The sequence below is a fragment of the Xenia sp. Carnegie-2017 genome, unplaced genomic scaffold, assembly GCF_021976095.1.
Source record: "Xenia sp. Carnegie-2017 unplaced genomic scaffold, XeniaSp_v1 HiC_scaffold_2, whole genome shotgun sequence".
Lineage (NCBI taxonomy): Eukaryota > Metazoa > Cnidaria > Anthozoa > Malacalcyonacea > Xeniidae > Xenia > Xenia sp. Carnegie-2017.
Window position 1 is genome coordinate 2,787,007 of NW_025813482.1, and position 13,658 is coordinate 2,800,664.

The 13,658-nt window shown below is 34.1% G+C and overlaps 3 protein-coding genes across 6 annotated transcripts; 2 read left to right on the forward strand and 1 right to left on the reverse strand.

Annotated features, from left to right (window-relative positions):
• Positions 1-2,020: 2,020 nt before the first annotated feature.
• LOC124440461 (cyclic nucleotide-binding domain-containing protein 2-like) lies at positions 2,021-5,383 on the forward strand (the record flags this gene model as incomplete). The annotated part of the gene is made up of 6 exons (XM_046990854.1): positions 2,021-2,156; positions 2,623-2,717; positions 3,118-3,252; positions 3,333-3,473; positions 4,104-4,361; positions 4,706-5,383. Coding segments are annotated over 6 exons (1,032 nt in total), but the record flags the coding sequence as incomplete, so codon positions are not given.
• On the reverse strand, positions 5,157-8,588 carry LOC124440591. 4 transcript variants are annotated; one of them, XM_046990990.1, is made up of 7 exons: positions 8,517-8,588; positions 7,591-7,645; positions 7,266-7,412; positions 6,693-6,996; positions 5,873-6,123; positions 5,590-5,791; positions 5,157-5,311 (listed from the first exon to the last, which is right to left on the reverse strand). In XM_046990990.1, the coding sequence occupies exons 1-6, from the start codon at positions 8,541-8,543 to the stop codon at positions 5,595-5,597; spliced, it is 981 nt and encodes a 326-aa protein (XP_046846946.1). In that variant the 5' UTR covers positions 8,544-8,588; the 3' UTR covers positions 5,157-5,311; positions 5,590-5,594. The 4 variants fall into 4 exon arrangements, with proteins under 4 accessions (XP_046846946.1, XP_046846945.1, XP_046846948.1 ...); XM_046990989.1 differs by lacking the exon at positions 5,157-5,311 and having other exon boundaries at positions 5,348-5,791; XM_046990992.1 differs by lacking the exons at positions 5,157-5,311; positions 8,517-8,588 and adding an exon at positions 8,116-8,131 and having other exon boundaries at positions 5,348-5,791.
• A 1,229-nt stretch (positions 8,589-9,817) lies between these two features.
• Positions 9,818-12,001, forward strand: LOC124440036 (major facilitator superfamily domain-containing protein 6-like). The gene has a single exon (XM_046990363.1). The coding sequence runs from the start codon at positions 10,121-10,123 to the stop codon at positions 11,729-11,731; it is 1,611 nt and encodes a 536-aa protein (XP_046846319.1). The 5' UTR covers positions 9,818-10,120; the 3' UTR covers positions 11,732-12,001.
• The last annotated feature ends 1,657 nt before the right edge of the window (positions 12,002-13,658 follow it).

Genomic DNA, 13,658 nt, shown 5'->3' on the forward strand with positions numbered 1-13,658 from the left:
CTACTGACGTAACTGTGTGACAGTTTGAAAGTTGAAATTAACTTACTATTTGCATCGAATGGAATTTGCTGAACATCTTTTTCTTCCATCCCTTCCCCATCTGCAACATTTAGTGTTTTGGTTATACATTGTTTAGTCCATTTTTTCTGAAAACAAACACGCTTAGCAACACGTCTCCATTTTTCTAAGGGAGATCTTGTTTCACCCTCTGTTGATGGTAGACATTTCTCTGACATTTTAGATGATTAAAAATTTTTTTGATTTTCGCCTCAGTTATACAAATGATTTCCGTGCGCATTAATTGTGATGTCATTAACAAATTTGTGTATATGTTCAAGCATGCGCTATTATAGCATGTGGGCTTTTGCATCCAGCAAATTAGTTAGAATACATTTCTAAGTAAATCATAATGCTCGAATTCATTTTATATGCACTAAAATGAGGCATACAACCGTTACAAATAAGATACACCGTTTGAATAGGATTTTTTACATGGAGTGCCTTTAAGATGTGTAGTTCTGTCATGTGATTTTAAAATTGTAGTAAAAATCTAAATTACGTAAAATATTACTTTATTGTCCTAGTTACTTATAAAAGCCGATTCAGGTTAGGAAAATTCAATACATCAGCTTATTTTTGGATTTATTTAAATTTAAAAACAATTTAGAACTTAAGTTTTATTGATTAAAAATTCATAAACAAAAAAGTAAAAATTTGTTTGTAATAAGTTACACGATATCTTTACTTTGAAATTTTGCCAATTAATTTCGGCTTTGGTGAGTTTATTTATTGTATTCTGGAAAACCTAAAAACCAATTTGTTTAAAGCATTGTCTTCGTCTTTTTTACTTGAAGTATTTCATAAGGCAAGAATTGTGGATTACACACTTGTATGATATTATAAAGCAAACAGTAATACATATCACTACATCTCTTTATTGCATTTAGCTTTTTGTTGTCCAAAAAATGTTATCCTGCAAAAGGCGATGCTTTGTGGAGAAAAGTATTAGCTAATTATTGAAAGTAAAAATTATTTTATTAACTTTTGTAGCTTAGGTCTTTTAGTAACGTTGACGGAAATTCAATTTGTAAATTAGCTTGACGTCATAAATAATTAGACAATATGGTCTCTCAATCAAATAGCAACATGAGTTTTTGAGAATGTTCTCAAAAGAAAACATAAAATTGCCTCCAATCAAGGAGGACAATGATACCAACGCAGAAAATCGGCGCTTGGGAAACATTACTACTTCAAGTAAAAAACACAAGTCATTCAAAACCGTGGGAAACATTGTAGGAAAAAATTGCAAGTGGATGAAAGATGCAAATGAAGAGATACAAGATGATCAATTAAAGAAAATTACGGCAAACGATGGGCGACCGACCTTTAATGTCAGTGGTAAGTTGTATACGGTACATTACTATTCTCATTTACTGATCTTTACACTGATGCTTTTGTCGACAGCAATATTGTTGAACATGGTCGAAAAAACCTTTTTTAGGTATAAAACGATTACTAGTACAGTCCAGTGGTTTTGCCAAATCACAACAATTGGGGGAGGACTTGGACATTTTTATCGATTCATTAACTTAGCAATACGTTATTTCGCTAAATACGTTTTGCATTTTCGTTGGGCTGTCTTATAACCCCTATCATTTGTAGGTTGTTGAGCTGAGTGTTTTGACAAAAAGCCTTTTACCACATTGTTGAATTAATATCCTTTGCACTATTCAAAAGCTATTATTCGTATATTTCACCTGGTATTATAATTGACTAAACTGCAATATCATTGAGGTCAGGAACTAATCGTATTTCAACACTTTTTGTCCTACATGATGATTGGCATTAGTTCTGTAGACGTCACTTAGGCCCACCTCTTAATCCAGTCCTGGCTTAATTATGTCATCTGTGACTAATGTATTGACACTTTTCAGCGTTCAAGTGTCATAATCGCTCAATTCGATCACTGTCATCGGAAGAAAAGTCTGCTTTGGTGAAATTACCGTGGAAAAGAAACTTACACGATTTGGCATTAATGAAAAAGTTGGTAATGAAAATCAAAGCATTTGAACCATATTCGTTTGCAATGAAAACAGAGCTGTCGAGAGCGCTCTTGTATGAGAAATTTGAGAGAGGAAGAATAGTAATACAGCAAGGTAAATTGTTAGCCAGCACTTCAGGAAAAATGAGTTTCAAAACTTTTACTTCTCGAGCAAAACATTTCGCAGCCATCTTATAGATTTTAGGTTGTGATGATGGCCGATACGCATACTGATTATATTTTCTACTTTTGTCCGATATTATAATCATATTATAATCAATAGCCTAGCCAAGGTTTATTCCTGGTATTTAAATTTTAGGGTATTTACTATCATTCATTTTTTTAGAAATATTTTGTTTTCACAAGAAATTCACACTGAAATTAAATTCACGTACAGCTTGTTGTAGCACATGGTAGAATGCAGTTTCATTGAATTTTTTGTTAGTGCTCGCTAACAGAAAATGAATATAGTTAGCGCTATTACTCAAATGTGGCACTTAATGATGTAAAACTTGCATGTGACCCATTGTTAGTCTGTACAAAAACAGTTTTTGGACAACGTGCTCTTTTTCACCATGCAGGACATGTTGGCATCTCATTTTATTTCATCGTATCTGGTACTGTGGTAGTACAAAGAGAAGAGAAAGATCCCAGAACGAATGAAAAGCATGTCCAGGTATACTTTTTACGTTCGAACCACGTATATAGTTTGAAAGAAGCAAGAAATCATATTTGCAGATGGCAGAGTTTTTAAGGGAGGGGGGGGGGTTCAATTACAGAGTGCACATCAAAAAAGTTGGATGCTTTTAAAATAAAAGCAATATTTTTTCCAGATTTTCAGTTTTGGGGAGAATCATGCTTAGCTATCTGAGCTTGCTGCTTGCTAAGGGAGCATGCATGTCAAGCAAGATTACATACTTGGCCTTTTATTAAACAGAAAATTTATACACGTGCTTCCTACCTTACCCCACTCCCTTGTACTCTCTTGCTTTGTTATGACATAATTTTGACTCATCCACTGGGTATGATATTTTGCGCGTAAATAGTTATCTGGCTGAACAGAAATTCTTGTTTAGTGTATAGGCGAAATGTCGGAAGGTGATACGTTTGGGGAGGTAGCGCTACTACAAAGCAGTACACGTACCGCTACCGTCGTCTGTAAAACTACTTGTGAGTTTTTAAAAATTGATCGAGACGACTTCAACCAGGTATGAGCTTATATGATATGCACTGTTTATTTCAACAGATACATTGATGCAAATGTTTTTATGTTCATTTCTGTAAAATTTAGATAATGAAAAAAAGCGAACGATTCGACCATGAAAAGAAACTAAAAGTCTTCAAACAGTTATGTTACTTCCAAAATTGGTCTTTACAAGAAATACGCTCTGCTTCTACACACTGTAAAGTTGTGAAGTATGCCAAAAACTCGGTAAGAATGCTGTAACTGACACTCGACTATTTTAAATGAATCAATATAACTATTAGACGAAATAAAAGGAGTTTTAGAAATAATGTTATAGCTTGCAATTAAGATGTAATCTCCTCTTATACCAATCATCTCAGCATCACTGGCGTAGCTACTGTGGGCTCAGGTAGGCGAACCCCCGGGCCCTTTGGTCTAAAGAGACCCCTATCAAATTAAAAGATTATTATTATACAATGGATTAAAACAGGAAACTTGCACGGCATAAACTTACCTGTAAAAAATTTAAATTTAAAGGCTAAACAGCCCAATCATACTTTGAGGCTAAAAGTACATTATCATTGATTCGTACTAATGGTATTGTATGATGGTGGTTGTTGCATTTTAATATGGTAATCGAAGGAGTGGAGCTTTGAATGTTTTGCCACGGGTCCCCATTTGTGCTGCTACGCCAGTGCACAGCAGACAAAAAATATTCGTCAAAGTCGGCTTACTGGCTTATTATTATTACAAGAAACTTGGTGATTGTATGCACCTTAGATGAATTTATAGATGAAGATAAATTTATAGATGAATTTACGTTTTAAAAATAATTACCGTAAGAAGAACTCTTAAGTGTGATGAACTTTTTTCCAGATGATAATGAAAGAAGTTGATTATGTATATTTTGTGAACTCGGGGAGATGCAAGATAGTTCGTGAGATTATTGCAGTCAAAACAAAATTACCATTTGGAAAATGCCGTCTCTCGCTAGTGCCACCTGAAAAAACAGCAGTTTTGTCAAAAAATCAGACCTTGCAAAAGCGTTATTTGGTTTTAATGACAATTAATGTTGGTGGATATTTTGGAGTGGGCGAAGATCTCAGTAAAATATTTATAATTAGTGATGACGAGGTAAAGAAAGATTTTTGTTTCGGCAACAAGAACCTTATATCAGAAACATGTTATTTATTTAGCACTGCTTGATTCTCTGTCATTGCTAACCTTTATGACTACAGTAGCGCATTACTGCAACTTTCTTACTCTCAGTGTGCAAATATTTTTGTGTTCAGGGACTGCAAAATTCCTTATTCACAATATAAGTGTCAACCAACATGACAAAATTTCAACCAACATGAGAAAAATTCCATTGTTCTTTCACTCTCAGGGTTGTGGTTCTACACAACCTGTACCTTAACGAATTGACGATACGTTATACATTTTTAGTTAGTCTAATGAATATCTTTTAATTTACTCAGGTTGAGTGTCTTCTTGTTCACCAAATTGTTTTTCAAAGACGTGACGGAGGGCGAGAGTTAAGCAGACTGCGCGTAAATTTAGAGTCGTCATATCCTGGCCTAAGACAAGCCTTCAAATGTTTTTTGCTAGAACGAAAATGGCGAAAATACAAAAAGTCGTTGATTGATGAGCTTTTAAAAAAAAGGCGTAAGCAAGTAACCACGAAGCTGAAAGATATACCGCTGACCATACGACAAAAGCATGAAAATTATGTTGAAAATCTGTAACAAGGCCATTGAAAAGCATGTCACATTTGATGTGAACATTACTGAAAAGTGAAATTCAGGCCAAACTATGAAGATGAAAATAGGAAGCGAAAGATTCAAGCTAGTAGCTATAAAGCTGGCTAATTATAAAATGTGTATATAGAATGCTAAGACTGCATGTATTCTTAACAAAACACGTGACTGATAAACATTGTCTATTCATTTAATTGTTGTATTTGTTTTCTTGGTAATTTGATGTCCATCCTTGATCTATTCATTTTTCAGTAACATGAAACAAAATTCATTTATAATTTCATCAATTTTGGCCATCCCACATATTGGTTTCTCAATATGGTTTCTCTGGAAGTAGATAATTGTAACTTTTCTATAACTGCGTTTTGTTTTGACAGTTAATAAATATTTATTGTCAAATTCTTATTGATTACATGCTATTAATCAGCCAATCGATGGTGCTCACGATAATTAAGTTATTGGAAGATAAATATCGTTTATAATTCGAATGTGTAGCTAATGTGTATTTCATTAGCTCACTGGAGATTATACACGCATGTCTCGTTTCTTTAACAAAATTTTGTCTTATTCATCCAATCTTCTGATTAATCTGATTAAAGATTTACCTTTATTATTTTTGCATGATGAAAATAAGCAACGTCATTCCGAGCACTAAAAAGAAATCACACGTTACTGATTGTGCTGCATTACCAAACACTGAATATTTAAGGTTGTCATCTTCTTTACGATTTTGGTAATAAGAATAGTTGTGTCTTTGTGCATTGCATCCATCAAACTGACAGCAAACAAAACATTTCTTTATTTCTCCTGTGAATAGAAATCACAAAATAATGTTGATTGACGAAAACTATGTCACAAGAAAGCAACCTTTGCGAACATCCATCTCACCTTTGCAGGGTTTGGCCTTTGCTTTTTGACACATTTTATGATTTGAACAACCCATTTCATAAATAAGTCCTCGTGTTTTACTCTGAAAGCTCTTAGTATAACAAATATTGTCCAGTCCATTGTTGCATCTCTTCAATGTTCTCTTATTGACACAGTCTTGGTACGACGAATTTCTGGGACATTGATGGCACATTGGGTACATTGTGTGCGAAGGATGGTTAATACTGCCCTCTTGATAAGATTCCGCTGTGCTGAATGAAATTGTGCAAAAAAAATGACAAAATCTTAATTACGGCACATCTATCTACGCGTGCTCCCTAGTAAATTTTATCTTCATGCATGAAAACTAAAAATTCTCCATTAAGAATAAACCTTTTGATCCAAGCAACATCTTTATGCGCTCTTCATAATTATATTACATTGAGGAGAGATAAAGTTCAGTAAATACTCAAATTAACATTCAGTATATAGATTATAAAAGACTATGTCAGTCTATGTCATTTTTTTTAATGAGTAAGTCAGGATCAATTCACAAGTATAACAAATAAGCGATAAAAAATTACATTGTACAAGCTCGATTAACAAAATTAAATTTAACGAGTAACAAACTATGATCAAAATGCACTTCAAATTCCAGTCCAAGTACAGCTGTAGCAAAACGTAAAATATTTCTGACACCAAATATCCTAGGCATGTAATATTGTTACGCAGCTTCATTATAATATTTCATATGATTAGTTACTACAAATAGAATATGTGGCTATATTTTAGTTATATTGTTTTAATAAGGCTTGCGGTAATGGGATTTACATACACTTACTGTTCATTTTTTCTAAGTTGATGTCCACTAAAATGTATCATGTTATGAAGTGGACCAAGACTCCAAGGTTCCAACGTTTTAATTGTCGTTTTGCCTCGATCAAGGTCAACGTCTTGTGAATTTTCAGCCCTTGAAAGACCTTTCTCTCTCTTTTCTTCCTTTTCCAATATCGTATTTTTATTTATAGATTTGGTGATATTAGTCGATAAATTAATGTTTTGTTTACGTTCTTTGAGTGGGTGCACAACTTTAGAAGTGCTACTATTAAGGAAATCTTCTTTTATCTTCTCATGAGCAGACAAATCTGAAAAAAATATCATGTTAAAATAATATGCTTGGTATGATATAAGGCAAAGTCATTTGTTGCTTCATTCGAAAAACTTGAAGAGTAGCCAAATTATGCCTGGTTTCATTTTGTCCGATAAAAAATCATCTGTTTCTAAAATATAAGGCAATTGTGGTGTGATGGTTAAGCATAATCATAAGGAGTTCTAGTGGTTTACAGAATATCAAGATCACAGAGTATACTCATGTGTAGCTCATAAAAAAAACATGCAAAAGTTTTCTCTATACCATCGCTATCCCTTTTTCTATGACTTTTTAAGATTTCGTTGGTAGCTCTATTTGGTAACTTAAAGAATGAAATGGTGTAAGCATTTGGTTCAGGTTCAACTGTAATTCTTGTTTGTTTACTTTCTTGAATTCCATTACTATTTCCCACTGCAAAAGAAATAAAATATCAAGATGTTTTGGCTTACCTACATATAAACACGAACTTAAAAATAGTATTGGCATATATTTCAAAAAATAATAAAGCGAGCGCGATCTCAATTCAAAAGAAAAAATATACATTGGCTTTAATATATACAATTTTGTTCTCTGACTTATTTATCTTTACCTGACAGAGTCCATAGAAAAAGAATAAAAATGCACTTTGCCATAAATATTCCGATCTGAAGAATAAGAAAGATTTCTGTTCAAAGATATTAATGATAAGAAGGCGTAGTTTAGTAAAGAAAACTGCTGATGCAAAGCAAAGCACCTGCAGAGTTTATTATCATATGAGCTAGCGGATGTTACAGTAGACTTGGTCAAACAAATAAAATAGCTTGAATTTGTTTTTAGCTAAATTTGGCCTCGGCTGAAATAAAGAACGTAAATTTTACAATTGTTTCATATGGAATAGAGTTTGCTCTGCTTCTCTTTCCACATTGAGATTTCCAACTGGAATAAAAGTTTGTTCCAATCCAATATAGCTAATTCAGAATACAAGTACGTCATTTCAGAAGCAAGACATAAACAGACATGCGTAGTTGATGAAAATGAAATTGAATGATATAAGAGCCGAAATGCATTATTGTCGAAACATTTTGTTCATCAAAGCTTAAACTTCAGAAAGAGAGAGAAATGATTTTAAGATTACCTTTCTTTATGAAGAGAGGCAAAGTCAGCTAAAACAATGCAAAATTATTATTCATTTTTTACGACATTATTTCCATATTACTGCTATCCCAGTGAATGAAAGCAAGCGTTTTCGCATTCAAGGAGTAAAGGGCTGGCCTATTTCATATGATGCAAGGAAGACATTGCTATAAAAAAATTTGTTCTAACGATGTATTGTCTAAACATTATATATAATGAAACACTGATCTAAATATGATCTCGATAGAAAATGATCCATAATAAAACCGTTGACTACAGATTCATGTAAACAGCCTTATTTCTCTAGGCAATTAGCGAGCGTGCAATTTTTCTATTGGTCAAACTAGTTGTTTCTACAAGGAAGAATATTTTATTTATATTTTAAGGATATGTTTTTCAAACCTTTCTTTTGTTATTACTCAAAAACATGTTTCATCCAAAACGTTGGCAAGACTACCTGCTATTAGCTATAATGTTGTGATCAATATTTCAAAACAAAAACTTGTTTTAATATTATCTGAAGTTTTTACGAACAGGTGATTAGCTCTTTGTAGACGGGTGGCAAAATTCTCGGGTGTGGTTTTTCTTTCAAAAATTTTGCAGTATTTTTTTAAAAAGGTATTAGTGCAATGGATGATTATGGCTAGTACGTAAAAAATTTACTATTTTACTTAAACGCGTCTTTAACCAAAGCAGTCCACAAAGTGTGTATATATATTTTTATAGGTTAAATCTTTGTAAATAAATAAGATATAAAATAAAAGAAAATGCAATAATTTCTCCATAATTTTACTTTTAAAAATTTGAAATTAAAATTTTTTTTTGTTATGAATGTAAAATCCAAAGTAGCTAGAAAGTTTTTGAAAGTGGTGAACAACACGTATAAAGATATTACAAGTTTCCAACTATTAGTTTCAACATTTTAGTTGTGTTTTCTTTTATATTCTCTGTTATATCCAGTATAGGTCCAAATGCTAGGGTTTCACATTCAATATTCAGTTTGAATATCGGAGAACACATTTCCTTACTATAGTAGAGTAAAGCTATTTATGTTGTGATTCATGAAATACACCAGCTAGAGCACATTCAACTTTAAAACGCTCAGCAGGTGCGCCAATCAAGCTGAGCTTACGTAGAGTTATTACCTACCTCATCCTTAGAGCGCGGAGTGAATAGTGTTCAAATAATACACTGCAGAAACTTCTGCACAAACTTGTGCGGTGTGATTGACATGCTGTAGTATAATTTAGGAAAACAGAATCAAAGGGCCCACAGATACTGCTGCCCCAAAATGTAATTAATGGTTGGCATAGCCACCCACCCCCTCACCAAAAAAATTCCCGTCCTTTTATACATTTTACTCTAACTTTTTCTCAAAATTTTCAAAACTGTGTATGCAAGCAGCAAAAGATTGTCAAACTCTGCCAATAACTCAATGGTGAGGCAAACCTGAAAGTTTGATTGTGTTTTGTAAATATTTTTATTAACCTGCTTCCGGTAAAAGTAATAACAATCATGTATTATTGTGTTTTGATTTTTATGGTAAAACTTTTCAAAAGACATGCACAACTTTTAATGTAAGCAGTAGGAGCTTCTTGCAAGAAATTACATTATGAATTGATATTTCAGTTTTATTTTATGAGTCTTATCTCTAAAATACAAGAAGGTCAGATTTCTGCTAAACCGAATTGCCCTCTTTTGTAATCATTTAACCAAATTCTGATTTGTTTGACAGTGCCTCCCCCTCTCCCTTCACCAAAAAAGAAATTTGTCTACGCTGCACTTTTGAACGTCGCTAATAGTCTACATAATATATCAAAACGTTTTTTGATACTACTTGGAAAGCTGCAAAGTGAGTTTAAGTGACTGATGTTTTGTAATGGTACAATGCAACAAAATGAATAATTTATATGCATTGTCCAGCTTATTACTTGTTCCTTCTTTTGTGTGCGCTATCTTATTACTGCTTGCAAGCCATATGAATCGAATATGAATGCAAAAGAATAATGGAAGAGTCAAAGAACAAGGGAAGTCAATCGTGGAAAAAGGTTAATGACTCGTCAAGACATCCATATCATGTAAATAAAAAACTCTTGGTGTCAAAAATATTTTATTTCTTCTACTGGGGTGCTGTGGGATCATTTCTACCGTTGTTAGGAGTCTATTTTAAACAGCTTGGAATGAGCCCAAGTCAAAGTGGGACATTAGTCGGCTGTAGACCTATGGTTGAGTTTATAAGTGCACCAACGCTGGGATCATTGGCTGATAAACTTGACAAAAGAAAGACTTTATTGTTATTTTCTCTCATTTCGTGGATTTCTTTTACATTCTCATTTGCATTCATAAAACCCGCTCCTGTTTCGTGCAAAAAGTATTTCCTGTTGACAAAGAATGTGTCAGAAATTTCAAAACATGCCACTGTAGAGCTAAGAGATTTTCTTGGTCCAAGGACGGCAGAAAAATCGATGCCTCCAGAGCCAAAAGCAAAGAATTCTCTCGTGTTCAGTCCAAACGGTGTGCATCAAGTGTTCCTTGTATTATTGTTTCTCACAGTCATAGGAGAGTTCTTTTCTGCTCCTGCTATAACGCTTGCTGACTCTGCAACATTACAATTACTTGGGAACGAGAAAGATAAGTACGGGAGACAAAGAATGTGGGGAAGTTTGGGTTGGGGATCGGCCATGTTTACCCTTGGCTTTATTATCGACAAAATGAAAGGTTATGAAGTCTGCGGCGAAGTTGTCAGTAGCAACTATACACCAGCATTTTATTGTTTCTTCGTCTTTATGTCCTTTGCTCTACTTGTAGCCACCCGTTTCTTCTTCATTCCAAAAGAACAGCAAGTTCAATATGGTTCTGGTGGCGGATTGCAGCTTTTACAAGTCCTTCTAACTTTACGTTATCTCTCGTTTTTAATTGTTGCATTTTTCATGGGATGTGGCTATGGACTTATAGCAACGTTTTTATATTGGCATCTTGAGGACCTAGGTGGACCACCTACATTATTTGGAATTGCGTCATTGCTGGAGCATATTTCTGAAATCATTTGCTATTTTCAAGTGGAATATTTAATTCAAAAAATTGGTCACGTGCCAGTGCTGTATCTAGGTTTGATAGGAAATGCTGTACGTTTTATATTTATTTCCTTGCTATCAAATCCCTGGCATGTACTACCATTAGAAATTCTTCAAGGCATTACTCATGCTGCAGTTTGGGCATCTTGCACAAGTTACATTGGAAAAACAGCCCCACCAGATTATGCAACATCAGCACAAGGTGTACTGCAAGGTTTATACCATGGACTTGGACGAGCAAGTGGGGCAATGCTTGGTGGCTTGTTAATACATATCTACAATACCGATGTCGTTTTCAGATGGTATGGTATTGCCTGTTGCATTGTTTTTGTAGTTTATGTTATCATCAATGTTATCATTGGTAAAAAGCCATCGACATTATCCAGTAAAAGGAAAGTTTCGCCTACAACCTCCCCAGTTTCTGCCCCTGTTTATAACATCAGATATGAGTTTGTTCAAGATAACGTTTGTAAACAAAAGAAAGAAGGCGTTGTTCATGACATTATGGCTCAACAAAGGCGACCCGATTCCACTCATAAATGACTCTGAGTCGTAGTGGTTGTGCTACAAGGAATAGTTTAATCTTTTGTTTCACTTATGTTAAAATATGTCGGTCAATATTTTGATTGAAAAATATCAACCCTTCAAACTTAAAGATCAGCAGAAACTCAAAAGAGTTAACAAGAATGAAGCATTTTTGATAGAACTAAATTATTCACAATTGACGATTTAAATCAATTACAATAAAATCACAAAGTATTTAATAATTTTCTTTAAAAAAAATTTTGTCGCTTAACACGTTTTGCACATGCACTTTGTCAAAGTTCTGCTTTTGTGTCTGCTTACAAAATAGCTACTGATTGTTTCAGTTAAATGATCTACGATTCCTTCTTTTCCCCATAAGCTATGAGCTTTAGAGAGGTAATCTATGATCGAACATTTCGTTCACAATGAGCACAATGAGCATTTTAATTGTTTTATGGACTGACGTATAAGGCAAGGCAAAGACGAGGGGAGCAGGCTACAACTTATATTTATCATGTTATACTTTGCTTTAAGTTAGGCTGAAATATATAAATATTAGCAAAAAATTTATCCTTGGGAAAAAAAGAGGGTAACTCAAGCCCCCTCCCAGCCCTCTCTCCGTTGGCGCCATGCATGCAACGGTTATTTGAAAGATAACATGGCAATTGAGAATACAGAGGCAATTGAATCCAGTATGAGTACAAAGCAATACAAAAGAATGGTAGTAATTTAACACGTGAAACAATTTTTCTGCATTCAACAATTTATTTGGTTTTAATTCGGCCAAGTTTTTATACAAATAGAACTTTCCAGTGAAATTTAAGCCACTTACAGTGTTGCAGTATATTCAACAACTTGGATGTAAACATTAAGAAAAAACAGTGCATCGTAAGCAGGGCCGTAACTTCGGTGTTGTACTTGAGAGGAGTTGGGACGAAGAGAGTTGGGTGCAGGATGCTTTTAAATGGACGAAAAAATAACAAGGGCAAGGCCCAACGACAAACTAGGGGCGTAAATATGAGCAGCTACAACAAGGTTAGAATTTGCTGGAACTACTTTGTGGTAAGAATGATACTAACCCAAGAATAATGTAGAGGGAGCAGAAGGATAAAATCAATGTAACAAACATTTTACCACATGAATAGGCAGTAAACGTTGCTAATTGCTCGGCAAAGCTGTGGTATCGCAACATTAGAAGTTTTGCACAACCCACCGCTCTCCAGACCTGCACAGTGGATCGACTTGTGTTTTCTAGTTGAAGAGTATAACATTTATTGTATCAACTCTAAAAATTTTGAAACAATGACTGGTCATCTAGTAGCATGGTTGGAAAACTGTCTTGGTCCAAGAGAATTTGCAAATCAATCACGAATACATTAAGCAGCAAAATTAAAACGTCAGCATTATTGTTGTTTTAGAAAAGAAATAAAAGATGTTTTCGTGTTTGCACATGCTTATGAAAACCGAGGAAACCTTTGAGAAAACTCGAGAGCAGATCAGTGCAAGTCTTTCATGCACTAAGTTCTAATCTTTGTAAATGTGAAGCAGTGAGAACAACCCAGGGTAGCCAGATGAGCATAATTTCGGCATGATTTAAAGTCGATTTTCGCTCTTACTATTACTAACTTCCGGTGTCACAGAAGTTGGCAGAAAACTGGCTTATTTTTGTTGAAATTTAGCATAATTGAATTTAATCCATCTGGCAACCCTGAAACAACCAATGAGAACAACCATAGAACAACAAGTACTATTACCAACAAAGGACGTAAAGGAAGGACACGGTGGAGACTAATACCAAATTACCACAGTAACCCAATATGTACGTACATGTACACAGTACACCATTGAAAATGGCGATGGAGAAGGTGTTACGCTTTTGTTTTGATTTGAAATATCAACACAGAAATAACTTATTATTGGCAGTAGACTGTTTGAATTATTGGAG

What these genes read in the sequence shown, in the direction of transcription:
- LOC124440591 (XM_046990990.1), bottom strand. Translation starts at nt 8,543, where the DNA reads ATGTTTTTGAGTAATAACAAAAGAAAG. An exon ending in TGAGTAATAACAAAAGAAAG is followed by an intron (nt 7,646 to 8,516) that starts GTTTGAAAAACA and finishes CTTATTCTTCAG; the next exon opens with ATCGGAATATTTATGGCAAA. An exon ending in CAACTTAGAAAAAATGAACA is followed by an intron (nt 6,124 to 6,692) that starts GTAAGTGTATGT and finishes AATTTCATTCAG; the next exon opens with CACAGCGGAATCTTATCAAG.
- LOC124440036 (XM_046990363.1), top strand. Translation starts at nt 10,121, where the DNA reads ATGGAAGAGTCAAAGAACAAGGGAAGTCAATCGTGGAAAAAGGTTAAT.